General features: G+C 43.7%; 1 protein-coding gene across 1 annotated transcript; it reads left to right on the top strand.

Moving 5' to 3' along the window:
* Positions 1–1,756: 1,756 nt before the first annotated feature.
* Positions 1,757–16,072, top strand: CTHRC1 (collagen triple helix repeat containing 1). The gene is made up of 4 exons (XM_062189481.1): positions 1,757–1,916; positions 7,772–7,993; positions 11,005–11,221; positions 15,632–16,072. The coding sequence occupies exons 1-4, from the start codon at positions 1,782–1,784 to the stop codon at positions 15,772–15,774; spliced, it is 717 nt and encodes a 238-aa protein (XP_062045465.1). The 5' UTR covers positions 1,757–1,781; the 3' UTR covers positions 15,775–16,072.

Below are 16,072 nucleotides of genomic sequence, written 5' to 3'. Positions count from 1 at the left end.
GAAGCTCCTGGCTCCTGGATTCGGATTGGTGCAGCTCTGGCCGTTGCAGCCATCTGGGGAGCAAACCAGCAGATGGAAGACCTCTCTCTCTGTCTCTACCTCTCTCTGTAACTCTGTCTTGCAAATAAATAAAATAAATCTTAAAAAAAAATAAATATAGCTCATGATATCTGGCCTGCTCATCTTACCTTGTAATTTGATTACATCCATGGAGGTGTAGCCTGAAAGTGCCTGGATGTTAATGCCACATTAGGTCTTTGCTGAAACCCCAGTGTGGACTCCTGATATACAGACAGGGACCATCTGAAGTCGCTGTGTGATGGCGGCTCCGGAAACTGCAGCTGGGGAGATTCCAACTCTGGTGGGCTCCTGCTCTTGGTTCCAGCCTCCAGACTGCCGTGACATGGAGGGTTGGCTGCATCCACTCCATACCGGGCTGGTTTCACAGACCTGTGACCTGTGCAGTCACCCAGGCCAGGCACTTAGAAGGGTCCCACTCTTGGCTGATGGCTCTGTCGACACCGGTTTGCAATTCTTCTTATATACAAAGTCCTTCACATTCTTTTGGCATGTGGCAAGGCAAATCATAGAGCCAGTCCTGGCTTTGGAACTCGTTTGGGTTTTTGCTTCCTCCGACAATCAGGGATGAAATTTAAATATAGCTGTACTTAGGCACTTGCCGAGGAGTGAGCACTCCTAGAATCGCCTGAGACTGGTGAGTCTACTGCTTCTCTCTACTACCCACCAGCTGTGGTCACTATACCTCTGGGACAGCTCCTTGCCTCTCTGATGAGCCCCTGCTGAGCTGAGTCAGACTTCAGCAGCGACCGACCTCCGTGTTGCTACAGCTACGGCAAGATTTCTGTTTGCCTGACTCCAGCCTGCGATGCCAGGGGCTCCTGCGCCCACCTGGCCCAGCCGGTGGGTCACCTGCTCTCCGAGGACACTTTCTTCCAGAGCAGACAAAAGACAAATGCAGGATAGAGGCGGTTAGAATATCAGAGGTCAGGACGAACACCCACAGGTGAACTTCACCACTGAGTGTGGATTAACTTCCCTCAGCTGTGAATGGGGCGAGCAGAGGAGGTCTCCATCTCCACAGGGTTGCCCAGAAGACAAAGAACACGCATGCGCGCAAGGCCCTGCGTGGTCCCAGAGGTAAGAAAGCATTAGTGCTTGGGATGTGGGCCGAGGGGGAATTCAAAAAGTTCGTGAAAAAATGGAATTAAAAGATGATGCAGATTTTCCACGAACCTTTCGAAACCCACTTTTGTTAACAAAAAGTTTATTGATCATTTGGGTCAGGGGACTCTGGGGGAATCTGATGATCTGAGAATCTTCACCCCCGTCCCCCAAAATGTCATCTACTCCCCAAAGGCTTGCCAACCCAGGCCAGGGATCAACCGCCCTTGGGGGCTGTCTCTGGAAGCAGTTTAAGAGGTGTGCCTCTAGCGCGTGCATGGAGGCGGCGACACCTCCACCCCGTCCCCGGCCTCCCGCGCGGCTCCTGCCCTCGGCCCCCGCCGCGGTCCCGCAGGGACTTGTCCACCGCGAGGGTCCCGGCGGGAGGAGCGGCAGCAGCGGTAGGGGCGGGCCCGGCTCTCGGCCCGCCCCGGGGTCGGGCTCGGGGTAGGGGCTCCAGCCTATTACGGGATGGAAACTCGGGGAGTGCAGGGGGCGGGCGGGTGAAAGGCGCATTGATGCAGCCCGCAGCGGTCTCGCAGCGCGGCGGGGCCAGAAGCTGACCGGGACCGCTCGAGCGTCCCCGCTGCCGCCGCGCCATGCGCCCCCAGCACCGCCTGCGGCTGCGCCTGCTGCCGCTCCTGCTGCTACAGCTGCTGGCTCAGGGCAGCGCCTCCGAGACCCCCAAGGGGAAGCAGAAGGCGCTGCTCCGGCAGAGAGAGGTGGTGGACGTGGTGAGTCCCGGCAGCAGGGCGGGAAGACCCCTACGCCGATGGAGGGCGCCCGCCCGCCCGCTGTGAGGGGTGCGCGTCTGCGCAGCCGTGGGTGGGGCCGGGGAGCCCCGCTTTGTCTGCGCCCCGAGACCAGAACTCCCAGGGAGACCTATATGAAGGGGCCCTCGTAGTGGCGACGCGACGTGGGTCGGTGGGACGCCCCGAAGTTCAGGGAGGCGTCCAAGAATGGCTGGCTTCAAGTGTCCCCTTGGGAAAGATGGAGAGGATTGGGTGGTGATGGGGGTAGACTGAGGGGCTTGGGTGGGGGCCTGGGTTGGCTGATCTCCTGGGCCTGGGTCCGGGCCATGCAACGTGTCCTTTGTCAGGGCCGGTGGCCACGTCTGCCCGCAGGAGAGCGACGGCCCCACAAAGCATCTGTCCAACACTCCGTAACTTGAGGACTGAGTCACGCTGGGTCATCTTCCCAGGGAGTATGAGTTGCAATTTACTTTGTTGGACGACCACACTGGAGCCGGGGATGGTTCAGAGAGGGTTCAAGGCTGGAAGGAGAACGAACATTCCTCCCAGCCCCCAGGCACCGACCCTCCAAGGTCCCCAGGCTTTACAACCACCTGGGGCTTGGCCTGTGGCCACCAGGTACGAACAACACAGACAAAAGGAGGGGAGTTTCCAGGAGAGCAAGCAAACAGCTTTCTGAGGGGCTTATCTGTGGAAGCAACCCAGAGGTCGACATCTCCAGCCCTTCCCCACAGGATAGTCCTTGGCATACCATAAACCTCAAAGCTTAAGCCAGTATCTGCGCACAAATGGCGTTCACAGATGTTGCAAGACTTGAGACGGGAGGAAGGTATAGCTTGTGATTTTAAAGAGCTTTCCGTGTTGTTAAGCTGCAGTCCCAACCTAAACTAATAAGCCAAGCTCTCTTGCAGCTCCTCCTATGCTGGATTCAAAAGCACTGGGCGGAAAAAAGAAATCACAGAGCATTTTTTGGTGATATGCTATATAATTTCGCCCCCACAAAAGCAGACTGTGTGTTCAGGGTTACACTTCTATTTTAAGTGTCTAAATTGTTAAAACTGTACCAAATGAATGTGGTTCTTGTGCAGTTAGCATTTTATGACTGTGTGGTTATGATACACAAAATACCCCCTTTCCCCATAAAGCCAGCAATTTTTTTCCCGTCCAGGGATTTACAGGACCTGCGGTTGCCCACAGCCCTACCCAACGTGGTGAAGCTTTTGTGCAGTCAGGCTCAGGTGCATCCCGTAGCTTGGGTTTGGTTTTGCTGACAGAAAAGGCCCCCAGAGTCATTTAGAAGGTTTCAACAGATCCTATAAAGCAACTTCTTTGTATAGGATCTTTCAAAGCCTTTCTTTCAATCATCCACCAAGCTCTGCCCCCTGGTGGCCAATGAAAAAACAGAGGTGTAGAAAAATTGGCGCTTCCTTTCGCATGGAATTAATCCACTCCACAGACATTTGTTGAGGGTACTGAACATGTGTCGGATTATTATTTTTTAAAACGTTATTTTATTTATTTGAAAGGCAGAGTTACTCAGAGAGGGAAGTCTTCCATCCTCTGGTTCACCCCCTAGATGGTCTCAATGGTCCACACTGGGCCAGGCAGAAGCCAGGAGCCAGGAGCTTCCTCTAGGTGCCCCTCCCCACCCCAAGCAGGGGCCCAAGCGCTTGGGCCATCCCTCCATGCCCTACCAGTCACATTAGCAGGGAGCTGGATTGGAAGTAGAGCAGCCAGGACTCTAACTGGTACCCACATGGGATGCCGGTGTCAAAGGCGGTGGCTTGACCTGTTATGCCATAGCACCGGCCCCTGCGTTAGCATTTTAAAGTGGAAAAAGTATGGGGCCAGCACTGTGGCGTAGTGGGTAAAGTTGCTGCCTCCAGTGCTGGCATCCCATATGGACGCCAGTTCAAGACCCAGCTGCTCCACTCGATCCAGCTCTCTGCTATGGCCTGGGAAAGCAGTAGAAGATGGCCCACATCCTTTTGCCCCTGTACCTGCATGGGAGACCCAGAAGAAGCTCCTAATTTCAGATGGGCGCAGCTCTGGCCTTTGTAGTCAATTGGGGAGTGAACCAGCAGATGGAAGACACACACCCCCACTTATCTCTGCCTCTCCTTCTCTCTGTGTGTTAACTCTTTCAAATGAATAAATCAATCTATTAAAAAAAGAAGAAAGAAATAATACCTGGGTAACCTAATCCCTTAAAGTTATGTCATCTTAAATACAGTTTTTTAGATGAAAAGGTGAATAAAAATCTTCAACCATGACACTTACTGGACACTTTAGGCCAAATAATTATTTTTTAAAACAAAACCATTTATTTATTTATTTATTTGAAAGGCAGAGTTACAGAGAGAAAAGGAGAGACCGACCTTCTATTCACTGGTTCACTCCTCAAATTGCAGCAAACCAGGAGCCTGGAACTCCATCCAGGTCTCCCACATGAGTGCAGGGGCCCAAGCACTTGGCCATCTTCCACTGCTTTCCCAGGCCATTAGCAGGGAGCTGGATTACAAGTAGAGCAGCTGGGACTCGAACTGGTGCCCTTATGAGATGCCAGTGCTGAGGTGTCAATGGCTTTACCCGCTGTACCACCATACCAGCCCCTTTTCAAATACTTTTATAGTTAGATACTTTCCTCACTGTTTCTCTGACAGTAAATAGTTTATTTTCTTATAGTTAGTAAATGGCAATGTAAAAGTTATGAAAAAGTCAGTTATCAGAACAAAGACTAGGGGCAGACACTGTGGCACAGGTAGCTGGTTAAACAGCTACTTAGGTTGTTCACATCCCATACTGAGTGCCTAGGATTGACTCCTGACTCCACTTCCAATCCAGCTTCTTACTTACATGCTTGGGAGGCAGCAGGTGATGATGGCCCAAGTACTTGAGTTCCAGCCACCCACATGGAACAACAGGATGGAATTCCTGACTCCTACCTTTGGCCTGGCCCAACCCTAGTTGTGGGCATTAGAGAATGAACCAGATGATGGAAGATCAATCTCTCTCTGTTCTCCCCTCCTCCCTCCCTCCCTCCTCTCTCTCTCTCTCTCTCTCTGTCTTTAAAATAAATTAATAAATAAATGTTTAAAAGATCAAATAGGTAATATGAGAGGCAAATTGATTAGCAAACATTTACATAGGACCCTCCCCAGTGTGCTTTTTGGATTTTTAAAGTGATCATGTCTAATCCAGAAAGTAAAGTTAAAAGATAAGCCTTTGGTACTGGCGCTGTGGTGTAGCAGTTAAAGCTGCTGCTTGCAGGGCTGGCATCCCATATGGGTGCAGGTTCAAGTTCTGGCTGTTCCTCTCTCTGCTATGACCTGGGAAAGTAGTGGAAGATGACCCAAACACTTGGGCCCCTGCACCCACGTGGGAGACCTGGAAAAATCTCCTGGCTCCTGGCTTTAGATCTGCTCAGCTTGGGCTGTTGCAACCATTTGGGGAGTGAACCAGCCTATGGAAGACTTTCTCTCTCTGCCTCTGCCTCTGTATAACTCTGCCTTTCAAATAAGTAAATCTTTTAAAAAAGAGATAAGTTTTGGGGGCATGCATTTGAAATAGTACTTAAGATACTATTTGGGATGTCTGCACCCCTTATCTGAGAGCCTGGGTTTGAGCCCTGTCTCTATTATCAAGTCCAGCTTCCTGCTAATGCAGACCCAGGGAGGCAGTAGTGATGCATGAAGTAACTAGTTTCCTGGTACCCGCATTAGAGACCTGGATGAGTACCTGGTTCCTGACTTTGGCCTGGCCCAGGCCCAGCTGTTGCCAGCATTTGGGAAGTGAATCAATGGATGACAAATCAACTTCTCTCTCTCTCACCCTCACTGCCTTTCAAATCAAAATAAATAAATAAATATCTAACTCTGAAATTATTTTAATATATAAGGAACTTGTTTTTCATTTGGACATTATATTTGTACAGAATGATAGCATTGATCAATTTAGACAAACAGGAAATATTAGAGTAAAAATATAAGTAGATTGTGTTGGAGTTTGGAGGATCTAATAAATGGCACCCTTGTTCCCACATGAACTTTCTAGGGTAGACACAGGAGTTGGATAGATGAAGCTCAAAATACTACCTTTACCACTGAGCAAACAACATTGGCTTATGTGCATGGTTTATGGATGCTAGCTGATGGGATTGCCAGTGCTTTCTTCCCCAGATCTGGAACCTATTCTGTCCACTCATGGGAGTGGACACACTTGTCCAGGCAATGCCTCGAGGACATTGGTCTTGGGGTGATTACAAGAATAATAGTGGCCAGTGTGTACTGTGTTCCAGGCCTTGTTCTCAGTGTGTGTTGTATAATATTCACTTAAATCTCATACAAACCCTACAAGGTAAGAAACGTTATTATTTTTCCCATTTTACAACTAAGGAAAGAGGCACTGGGCTCCCATAGCTGAAAAGTGGTAGAACCAGGATTCAAATCCTAAGAAACTAGTGCTAGAATCCATGCATTTGAACTTTATAATATACCCCTTCATATGGACACACATACATATATATAAAAAACAGAATCTCAGCATATACAGATTGTCTGATAGAGTATTGCCCCCCTGTTGAAGACTGGTGGTCACCTGGAACTGGGTCACTGGTCCTTGCGGAGCTAGGCTGGGACTGGAGACCAGAAATACTATCCTAAGACAACTTCTATATAAAAACAGGGAGAAGAAGCAGGGGGCATATATATATCCAATTTAGAGATATTTCCAGTATGAGATGATTGCTGACTATTTAGATTTTATTTTATGGAGCAGACATTTAACCTAGCAGTTAGCAGTATGTGGGTTCAATTTCCAGCTCTAGCTCCTTGTTCCGGCTGCCTACTAATGTAAACCCCAAGACACAGCAGATGATGGTGCTCAGTAATTGGATTCCTGCCACCCATGTGGGAGACCTGGATTTCCTGTGCCTGGCTTCACCACAGCCCAGCCCCTGCTGTTGGAGACATTTGGGGAATGAACCAGCTGATGGGAGCTTTATCTATCTCTCTCCCTGCCTCACAAATAAGTATAGAAAATAATTTTAAGATTTTATTTTATAGTTATGGCCCTAGGAATTTATCTTAGGGAGAGAAGTCAAAAGAAGAAAAAAAGCTACGTGGATAAAAAATTTCATCACAATAAGATTAATGGTAAAAAAATTAGAAATAAGTTAAGCATCCAAAATGGTGCAAGGTTTTCATAAAACTGTAAAAGTATAGTGGTGAAATCCAACTCCTTTTACAAGATACAAGATCAGAAAAAAAAAAAGTGGAAAATCAAATCATATCCATCATAGGTCTGGCATTGTGACACTGCAGGTTAGGCCATTGCCTTTGACGCCAGCATTCCCTATGGTTGCCGGTTTGGGTCCTAGCAGCTCTATTTCTGATCTAGCACCCTGCTAATGTGCCTGAGAAAACAGCCATTGAGGCCATTTGGGGAGTGAACCAGTAGATGGAAGATCTCTCTGTCTCTCCCTCTCTAACTCTGCCTTTCAAATAAAGAAATAAATCTTTTTAAAAAGCTTTCTGATTAAAAAAAATAGGCTTATAATGAGCAGTGGAAAGAAGCAGGCAAATAAAAACATTTTGTCCTCTTGGATTTTTGTGTGTGTGTGTGTATTTGTGTAAAGTTTGAGCAATTAAAAAGTATGAAAGAAATTACAGTATTTCTGAAATAATTTTGAAATTCTCTACAAAAACTCATCTAGAATATGGGTAATTGGTATGAAGGGATTCTTGACTTCAAGGGCTCAAAATAAATGCAATTATAATGTACTGCATCTTTGAATCTAAGTGGTGAGAGTTCTTTCCCCTTTTCCTGTCTCTCTGTAGTATAATGGAATGTGTCTCCAAGGGCCAGCAGGGGTGCCTGGTCGGGATGGGAGCCCTGGAGCCAATGGCATTCCTGGTACTCCTGGGATCCCAGGTCGGGATGGATTCAAAGGAGAAAAGGGGGAATGCTTGAGGGAAAGCTTTGAAGAGTCTTGGACACCCAACTACAAGCAGTGCTCGTGGAATTCACTGAACTATGGAATAGATCTTGGAAAAATCGCGGTGAGTAAACTTTGATTTATTTTAAAGTTGCATCAGATTTATTTTAAAGGTTTTCATATTTGAGTGTTAATTTTTGGGTGAGGTCTTCTTTTTTTCTTTAAACCAAAAGACTTTTTAAAAACAATAAGGAGTACAAGATAATGTAGTGTGTGACTTTTAACTTTAAATTAATGAAAAAGTTGATAACATTTCAGAATCAATTTCATAAAAATATTTCTAAGACAAACAAATTACCTTATCATTTCAACCATACTATCTAAAATAACTTACCCTCATTTTTAAAATCCAAACAAAAAAGGAGAGCATAGGTGTTCATGTTGAACAGCATGCTTTTTTGTAGTCTTACTCTTTAGTTAATTAAGATTCATATTAGGCCAAGAAATTCTTCCCTTGCTCCAGACATAAGTAAAAATGAGGAGAACTTTCCAAGAATCACCTCATAATAAGAATTGTCCAGAAATGGGAAGTCCATTGGTTTCTGTCCTTGTTCCATGTAGCATTCTCAGCTTAAAATTGCTGAATTTAAAAGAAATGGACCAGATGGAATGTACTGCAGGGGCCATTTAAATTATTCTGCAACATTAAAGGGAAGAGGAAAGATTGTTCAAAATACTGTATCTGCCAATGCATTTTGAATAGTGACTCAGTCACTTTGATGAGTGTTTGCTTCAAAAGTAATTGGTGAGACCAATGGGATAGCTTCAAGAAGTCAGTGCTATTTATAAAAACCCTTTCTTTTGTTGATCAACTCTATACATGGTCCACATCTACAACATATGCCTTAATGATTTTAACTACTACCACCACCTTTTATTTTCCTAAAACTCTGAAGTTTTTAGATAAAAACCTGTATATTATCCCTGCTCCTATCTCAGCTTTTTCTGCTCTATACTATACTATAAAAGAGTTTGAGACTATGTTGGTTTGATGTATGTGTGATAAAAATTTCCATATGGCTTTCATAGTTTTGGTAACTATGACCCCTTCTTTGTCTGGACTTGACTTCTTAGAATGCATTTTGAACTGTTGCCTCGTTATTTAAATGTCTGGCATTGTTGGACCCTATTTATAGTTGTTCCTCAAAGGTTACTGAGTTCTTTCTAAAAACTATCCTCCTGGATTCTGAATTATTAATATGTTTTCAAGTTCCTTTTAGTAGCAGTCAGAATGGGTACAGGAATTTTGTGCAAGTGAACAATAGTGGGACCAAAGGTGCTAAGAACATGATTCGGAAGAAAGGTAGTCTTCAACAAGCAGTGCTGGGAAAGATGGATTTCTGCATGTAGAAGAATGAAACTAGAGCCCATCTCTGCCCACGTTAAAAACAAAACAAAAACAAAAACCACTTCAAAGTGGATCCAGTAGGAAATGCTGCAGGACATTGGAATGGGCAAAAATGTTTTGAATCAGAACCCAAAAACACAGGAAACAAGCAAAAATATTCAAATGGGATTTCATTACATTAAAGAGGTTCTGCAAAGCAAAGGAAACCATCAACAGAGTGAAGGGGCAACCCACAGAATGGGAGAAAAATATTTGTAAGCTATATATCTGACAGGGAGTTAATAACCAGAATATGTAAGGAACTCAAACAACTCAATAACAATAAAACAAAACAAGAACAAGAAAACAAGTAAAAGTCAATTGAAAAATGGGTGGTAGATCTAAAAAGACTTCTCAAAGGAAGACATAAAAATTGCCAGCAGACACATGAAAAAATGCTCAATTTACTAATCATCAGGAAAATGCAACACAAAACCACTGTGACTTATCACCTCATGCCACCTATATTGCCTGTCATCCAAAAAAAAAAAAAAAAAAAAAAAAAAAAACCAAAAGGTAACAGATCCTGGCAAAGACAGGGAGAAGAGGAGGGAACCCTTGCACAGGGTTGATTGGGATGTAAATTAGTACAGCCATTATAGAAAACAGTATGGAGCCTCCTTTAAAACTAAAAATAGAACTGCTCAATGATCCAGCAATACCATCACTGGGGAATGAGATCAGTCTTTCAAAGAGACATGTGCACTGCCATGTTTATTGCAGCACTATTTGCAATAGCCAATAAATGGAAATAGCTAAGTATCCATCAACTGACAAATGGATAAATAAGATGTGATGTTTTATATACACACAGTGGAATACAATCCAGCCATTAAAAAGGGTGACATCTTGTCATTTGCAATAACATGGATTGAACTGGAGGTCATTATTTTAAGTGAAATAAGCCAAGCACAGAAAGACAAATACTACACAATCTCACTCATTTGTAGAATCTAAGAGTTGATCTCAGAGCATGGGGAAAGTGGGGGAGACAAGGTGTAGGGATAGGTTGGTTAATGGGCACTGAGTTAGAATGAAGAAATTCTGATATGCTACTGTACAATAGGGTAACCACTGAAAATGTACTGTGTATTTTTCTTAAGAAGTTAAAGAAATGATTTTGAATGTTTTCATAATAAAGAAATTATACATGTTTGAGGAGATAGATAGAATTACCCTGATTGGACATTGTGAAATCTGTTCGTGCATTGAAACATCACATGGCACTGCATAAATAAACACAATTTTTATGTACCAGGTAAAACTTTCAAAATCATTGTTTAAAAATTGAGGATCATGAGACCACAGACAAATTTCGCAAAGACCAGTTTGTTGCAGGGAAAAAAGCAAAAAGTATGGGCCTTATCTTTGTGTCATACAGGTAGATTAGAAACCCTGCTTGTTCCTTACCCCATTATACTGTGTGTTGTTGCTCCAAAAGAGAAAGATCAAGGGTAACTATGTGTGGACAGCACTCATGTAGACTGTCCATGAGGGCAAGGTACGATTTTCTTACATCAGCGTTTCTTACCTACCTTGCAGGGAATCTCTTTCCCTCTTGAAAAGTTAAGCATTTAAAATAGAGTTTGGGGAAAGAATGATTCTGTAGGATTCACATGCAATTTCGAGGCCTCTTTTTAATTAAAATGGAAATTTCTAATTAAATGCTATTTCTATGTTTGTGACAGGAGTGTACATTTACAAAGATGCGTTCAAACAGTGCTTTAAGAGTCTTGTTCAGCGGCTCACTTCGGCTAAAGTGCAGAAATGCATGCTGTCAGCGCTGGTATTTCACATTCAACGGAGCTGAATGTTCAGGACCTCTTCCCATTGAAGCCATCATTTATTTGGACCAAGGAAGCCCTGAACTGAATTCAACAATTAATATTCATCGTACTTCTTCTGGTATGTAAGATAGTAACTTTGTAGAATGTGCTTCAGATCTAGCAAAGATTCGTTTAGGTCCTGCTGCTATAAAGCAAGTTTTCAACGTGTGATTCTCCACCCTGGGTTTACTTCAGAATTACCTATGGATCTTTAAAAATATATGGGAATGCGCATTTAGCATACCAGTAGGATGCCAGTGGAGATGCCTGTATCCCATATCAGGGTGCCTGGATTCAAGTCCGAGCTGCTCTCCAAAACTAGTTTCCTACCAATGCACCCTGGGAGGCAGCAGGTGTTGGCTTACATGGTTGGGTCCCCACTACCCATGCAGGAGACTTGAATCCAGTTCTGGCGTCCAGCATTGTCCTGGCCCAGCCTTGACCATTGCAGATGATTTGGAGGTGAACTAACAAATAGGAGATTTCTCTTGCTCTCACTGTCTCTGTTTCTCAAATAAAATTAATATATAAATATGTTTATACAAATATATATAAGTATATACACATATATTTTGTAATATGAATGCCTGAGTGCCTTCTCTAACCAACTGACTCAGAATCTCTATGGTTTAGACCCCAGCATTTGTATTTTTCAAAAGATCTAGTGATTCTCATGTGTTTCAGGATTGAAAATGAATGAGTTAGATTAAATAGCAAAACAGCCAGTATTGCCATAAAGAAGTGGTTCTCAACCCTAGCCACACATTGGGCTTACTTGGGGATCTTTCAAGGCCATGAACAAGCCCTTCCTTCCTTCCTTCCTTCCTTCCTTCCTTCCTTCCTTCCTTCCTTCCTATTTATCAATTTCTTTGAAACTCAGAGTTACACAGAGAGAGAAGGATAAAGACATGGAGAGAGATCTGGTTCACTTCCCAAATGGCTGCAGCAGCTGGGGCTGGGCCAGGCCAAAACCAGGAGTCAGGAGCTTCTTCCAGGTCTCCCACATGGGTGCAGGGGCTCAAGCACTTAGACCATGTTCCACTGCTTTCCCAGGCACATTAGCAGAGAGTTGGATAAGAAGTGGAGGAGCCGGGATTTGAACTGATGCCCATATGGGATGCAGACACTGCAGGCCATGGCTTTAACCTGCTGCACCACAGCACCCCACCCCATGGAACTTTCAACATAGCTCCCATTATTCTAATATGCAGCCAAGGTTGCAAACCACTGGCTTCCACTGATAAGAGGACTGGCTAATTTCTTTGAAAGAGTGGCTACTGTCTGCTAAATTTGTAAAAGAGAATTTCCCTATTGTTCTTGCAGTCTCTGCTTCTGCCTGCCTAGTAAGAAAGAAAAGGCATTCAATTAAACTACTGTTCCCTTAAAATGTCTGGAAAAAAAATTGGTTTGTTTTGTTCTGTTCTGTGCTTCATTAAAGTTTAGAGAATGACAAAGTATTAGAGTTAAAAAAACAAAACACATGTTAATCTCATCATGCAGGGATACCACTATCAATCTTTGGCTGCTGGCCATTTTTCCAGAGTTGCTGTGGGGGTGGGACACCGTGCCTGGGAGAATCAGAAAGTATGCATATTGCTAGTTTCACTGCCCTCATTTCTTGCAGGGACTTCTTTTCTAATCTTGTACCCAAGAATGACTGAGGAAAGGAAAGAGACTCCTCTTACTCTAACTGGAAGAAATGACAATTCAGCTTTCTTTGGGGATCTACTTCAGATAATGAACTCTAAACATTTATTGTTTCTTTAAGATATTTATTTTGATTTATTTGAAAGGCAGAGTGACAGAGAGAGGTCTTCCATCCCCTGGTTCACTCCCCAAATGGCTACAATGGCAGGGCCAAAGCCAGGAGCCAAGAACTCCAACCAGGTCTACCAAGTAGGTGGCAGGGATCCAAGCACTTGGGCCATTTTCTTCTGCTTGCCTAGGCACGTTAGTTGGAAGCTGGACCAGAATATGCTCATATGATCAGATACGGGATGCCAGCATTGCAAGTGAGGGTTTAACCCATTTCCCCTACGACTCTGGCCTTGGCAAATTTACTCTGCAGAAATCAGGGGCCAGCACTTGGGGCAGTGACTTTAATCACTGCGTGGGACATCCAAATCCCATATCAGTGTGCCTCGTTTGAGTCCCAGCTATTTCCCAGCATTCCTATGCATCCTGGGAGGCAGCAGGTGATAGGTCCCTGCCACTCATGTGAAAGACCTGGAATGGAATTCCAGGCTCCTGGCTTTGGTCTGGCCCAGCCTCAGCTATATCAGCATTTAGGCAGTGACCCAGTGCATGGAAGAGCTCTGTCTCAGTTGCTTTGCCTTTCAAACACAATGAAAATAAATAAATAAGTTGAAAAGAAACCAAGGGCTTCTCTTACATGTTTTCCCTTAAATCCACACAATACTTTCGAGAAATGAAGAAGCTCTTTTCACTTTCTCTCTTTAAATATCATGAAGGCCCAGGGAAATACTGCATCTTACCCATGACCGTGGAATCACACTCATCTCCCCAGCCCACTTTTTGATCAGATTAAGTCTTTAGGCCTGGGTGCTAGAGAGGATGAAATATTTCAATAAACATGATTTCACCTGTTAAATACCATGAAGTGACCATCTGACTCTCCTGTGTGAGGATGACACAGCTCACCTGCCCACCCTCCCAAGTCTGTAGGTCGAAGTGAACAAGATTCTAGACCATGGGTGTCAGTTGGGGTCGCACTGAGAGTATCGGATTAATTAGGATTGTGAGCCTACGGCTTAGTTATCCCAATTTTGGAAGAGACCTGAACCAGAGCAAGGTCCCTGGATTCTGAGGGGCTTGCCCTAGATTTATTGATTAGTGAGAGCCTATGAAATAGATTGTTTCAGACCTGCATCCCTGGGGTTCTGCTGGATACACTAACCAGAAAGCAAACCTTGCCAGCCGCATGAGGTCATCCACTCTACTACCTAAGTGTCGGGATTCATGTCCTTAAAGAACCTACCAGCCTACGGTTCTTTTTCCCCTTTACACAGTCATCCAAAGTACCATGCGTTTTTTGTTTGTTTTATTTTCGCTTGCTAAAATGAGCACTGGGGGAATGACTTACTTATTTAGTAGTGTGGGAGAAGACCCTTGGTAAGATAGAATGCAGGTTGTTTGTCAGTCCTGTATGTAAAAGTTCAGAGAACATGTGCAAAAGCACATTACTATTTAAGAAAAACAACTTTTTGGAGTTTTACAATGAGGAAATTCTGAGTAAAATGAGATTCCTAGGCTAAAGGGCTGGGATACTGATTTGCTAGATTATTTTTTAGTGTTATGAAAGTGTAGTTCAGTAGCACTAAGTGTACATACATGTGTTGGACAGCACTTTCCTAAAAATGGATTTGTATATCAAATCAAAGATTTGGCTTAGGGGCCGTTGCCATGGCATAGTAGTTTAATCCTCTGCCTGTGGCGCCGGCATCCGGTTTGGGCGCCGATTCTAGTCCCGGCCGCTCCTCTTCCAATCCAGCTCTCTGCTGTGGCCTGGGAAAGCAGTAGAAGATGGCCCAACTCCTTGGGCCCCTGCACCCACATGGGAGACCTAGAAGAAGCTCCTGGCTCCTGGTTTCAGATCCTCACAGCTCTGGCCGTTGCGGCCATTTGGGGAGTGAACCAGCAGATGGAGGACCTTTCTTTCTGTCTCTCTCTCTCTCTCACTGTCTGATTCTGTCAAATAAATAAAAAAATTTTAAAAATTAAAAATATATATATTTTAAAAGTTTTGGCTTCTTAAACAGTAAAGGCTTCCTCTGTTTAGTCAACTACATTGTGTTTTTTGTTTAGTTGGTTGATTGGATTACTTAGTCTATCTATTTAACAAAACAAATTCTAGTGTCACAGTTAACACATGTAAGAAAGCTGCCTATTCAGCATATATTGCAGAATGTTTATGTGCACATCTGTTTTTTTTTTTTTTTAAGATTTATTTATTTATTTGAAAAAGCTACAGAGTTAATTTGTTTGAAAGGTAGAGTTAAAGAGAGGCTGAGGAAAAGAGAGAGAGAGATGTCTTCCATCCACTGGCTTTCTCTTTAAATGGCCACTACAGCTGGAGCTAAGCTGATCTGAAGCCAGGAGCCAGGAGATTCTTCTGGGTCTCCCACGCTGGTGCAGGGGCCCAAGGACTTGGGCCATCTTCTACTGCTTTCCCAGGCCATAGCAGACAGCTGGATCAGAAGTGGAGCAGCTGGGACTCCAGCAGGCACCTATATGGAATCCTGGCACTGCAGGCGGTAGCTTTGCCTACTACGCCACAGTGCTGTCCCAATGTACACATCTTTTAAAAACATTTGTATACCAATTAAAAGAACTTTATTATGAACTTTTATCAAGTATTGGATTTTTAAAATTAGCTTTAAACAATTATAATCTATCTATAATAAGATTTAGTTAAATCTTATTAAAAGATTAGCTAAAGAAAATCTTAACTTTCACCTTTGTTTTGCAGTGGAAGGACTTTGTGAAGGAATTGGTGCTGGATTGGTGGATGTTGCTATCTGGGTTGGTACTTGTTCAGATTATCCAAAAGGAGATGCTTCCACCGGATGGAACTCTGTGTCTCGCATCATTATTGAAGAACTACCAAAATAAAGCCTTTGAAGTTTCATCCCCTACCTCTTTCTTATTATATCCTTAAGTGGTTCATCTAAATGACATTTTAAAATGTTTTATACATATACATCTGAAGGAAAAAAACTACAGACCTAAGTGTGATTTCACACTGTTTTGAACCTAATAGTACTCATTTTATTTCAATCAAAAATGGTTTGGGATTATTTTAGTTGATTAGAATATTTTCCTCTTATTTCCATTCCTTGAACCTAAGATTTAGAATGTCATTGTGGTGTCTAGTTTTTCCTATTCTCTTAGTACAGCATTTTTTTAAATA

Source organism: Lepus europaeus, chromosome 4 (assembly GCF_033115175.1).
Source record: "Lepus europaeus isolate LE1 chromosome 4, mLepTim1.pri, whole genome shotgun sequence".
Classification (NCBI taxonomy): domain Eukaryota; kingdom Metazoa; phylum Chordata; class Mammalia; order Lagomorpha; family Leporidae; genus Lepus; species Lepus europaeus.
The sequence above is the reverse complement of the archived record's forward strand: the minus strand, read 5'-3'. Positions and strand labels throughout refer to the sequence as shown.

What these genes read in the sequence shown, in the direction of transcription:
- CTHRC1 (XM_062189481.1), top strand. Translation starts at nt 1,782, where the DNA reads ATGCGCCCCCAGCACCGCCTGCGGCTGCGCCTGCTGCCGCTCCTGCTG. An exon ending in TAGATCTTGGAAAAATCGCG is followed by an intron (nt 7,994 to 11,004) that starts GTGAGTAAACTT and finishes TGTTTGTGACAG; the next exon opens with GAGTGTACATTTACAAAGAT. An exon ending in TATTCATCGTACTTCTTCTG is followed by an intron (nt 11,222 to 15,631) that starts GTATGTAAGATA and finishes TTTGTTTTGCAG; the next exon opens with TGGAAGGACTTTGTGAAGGA.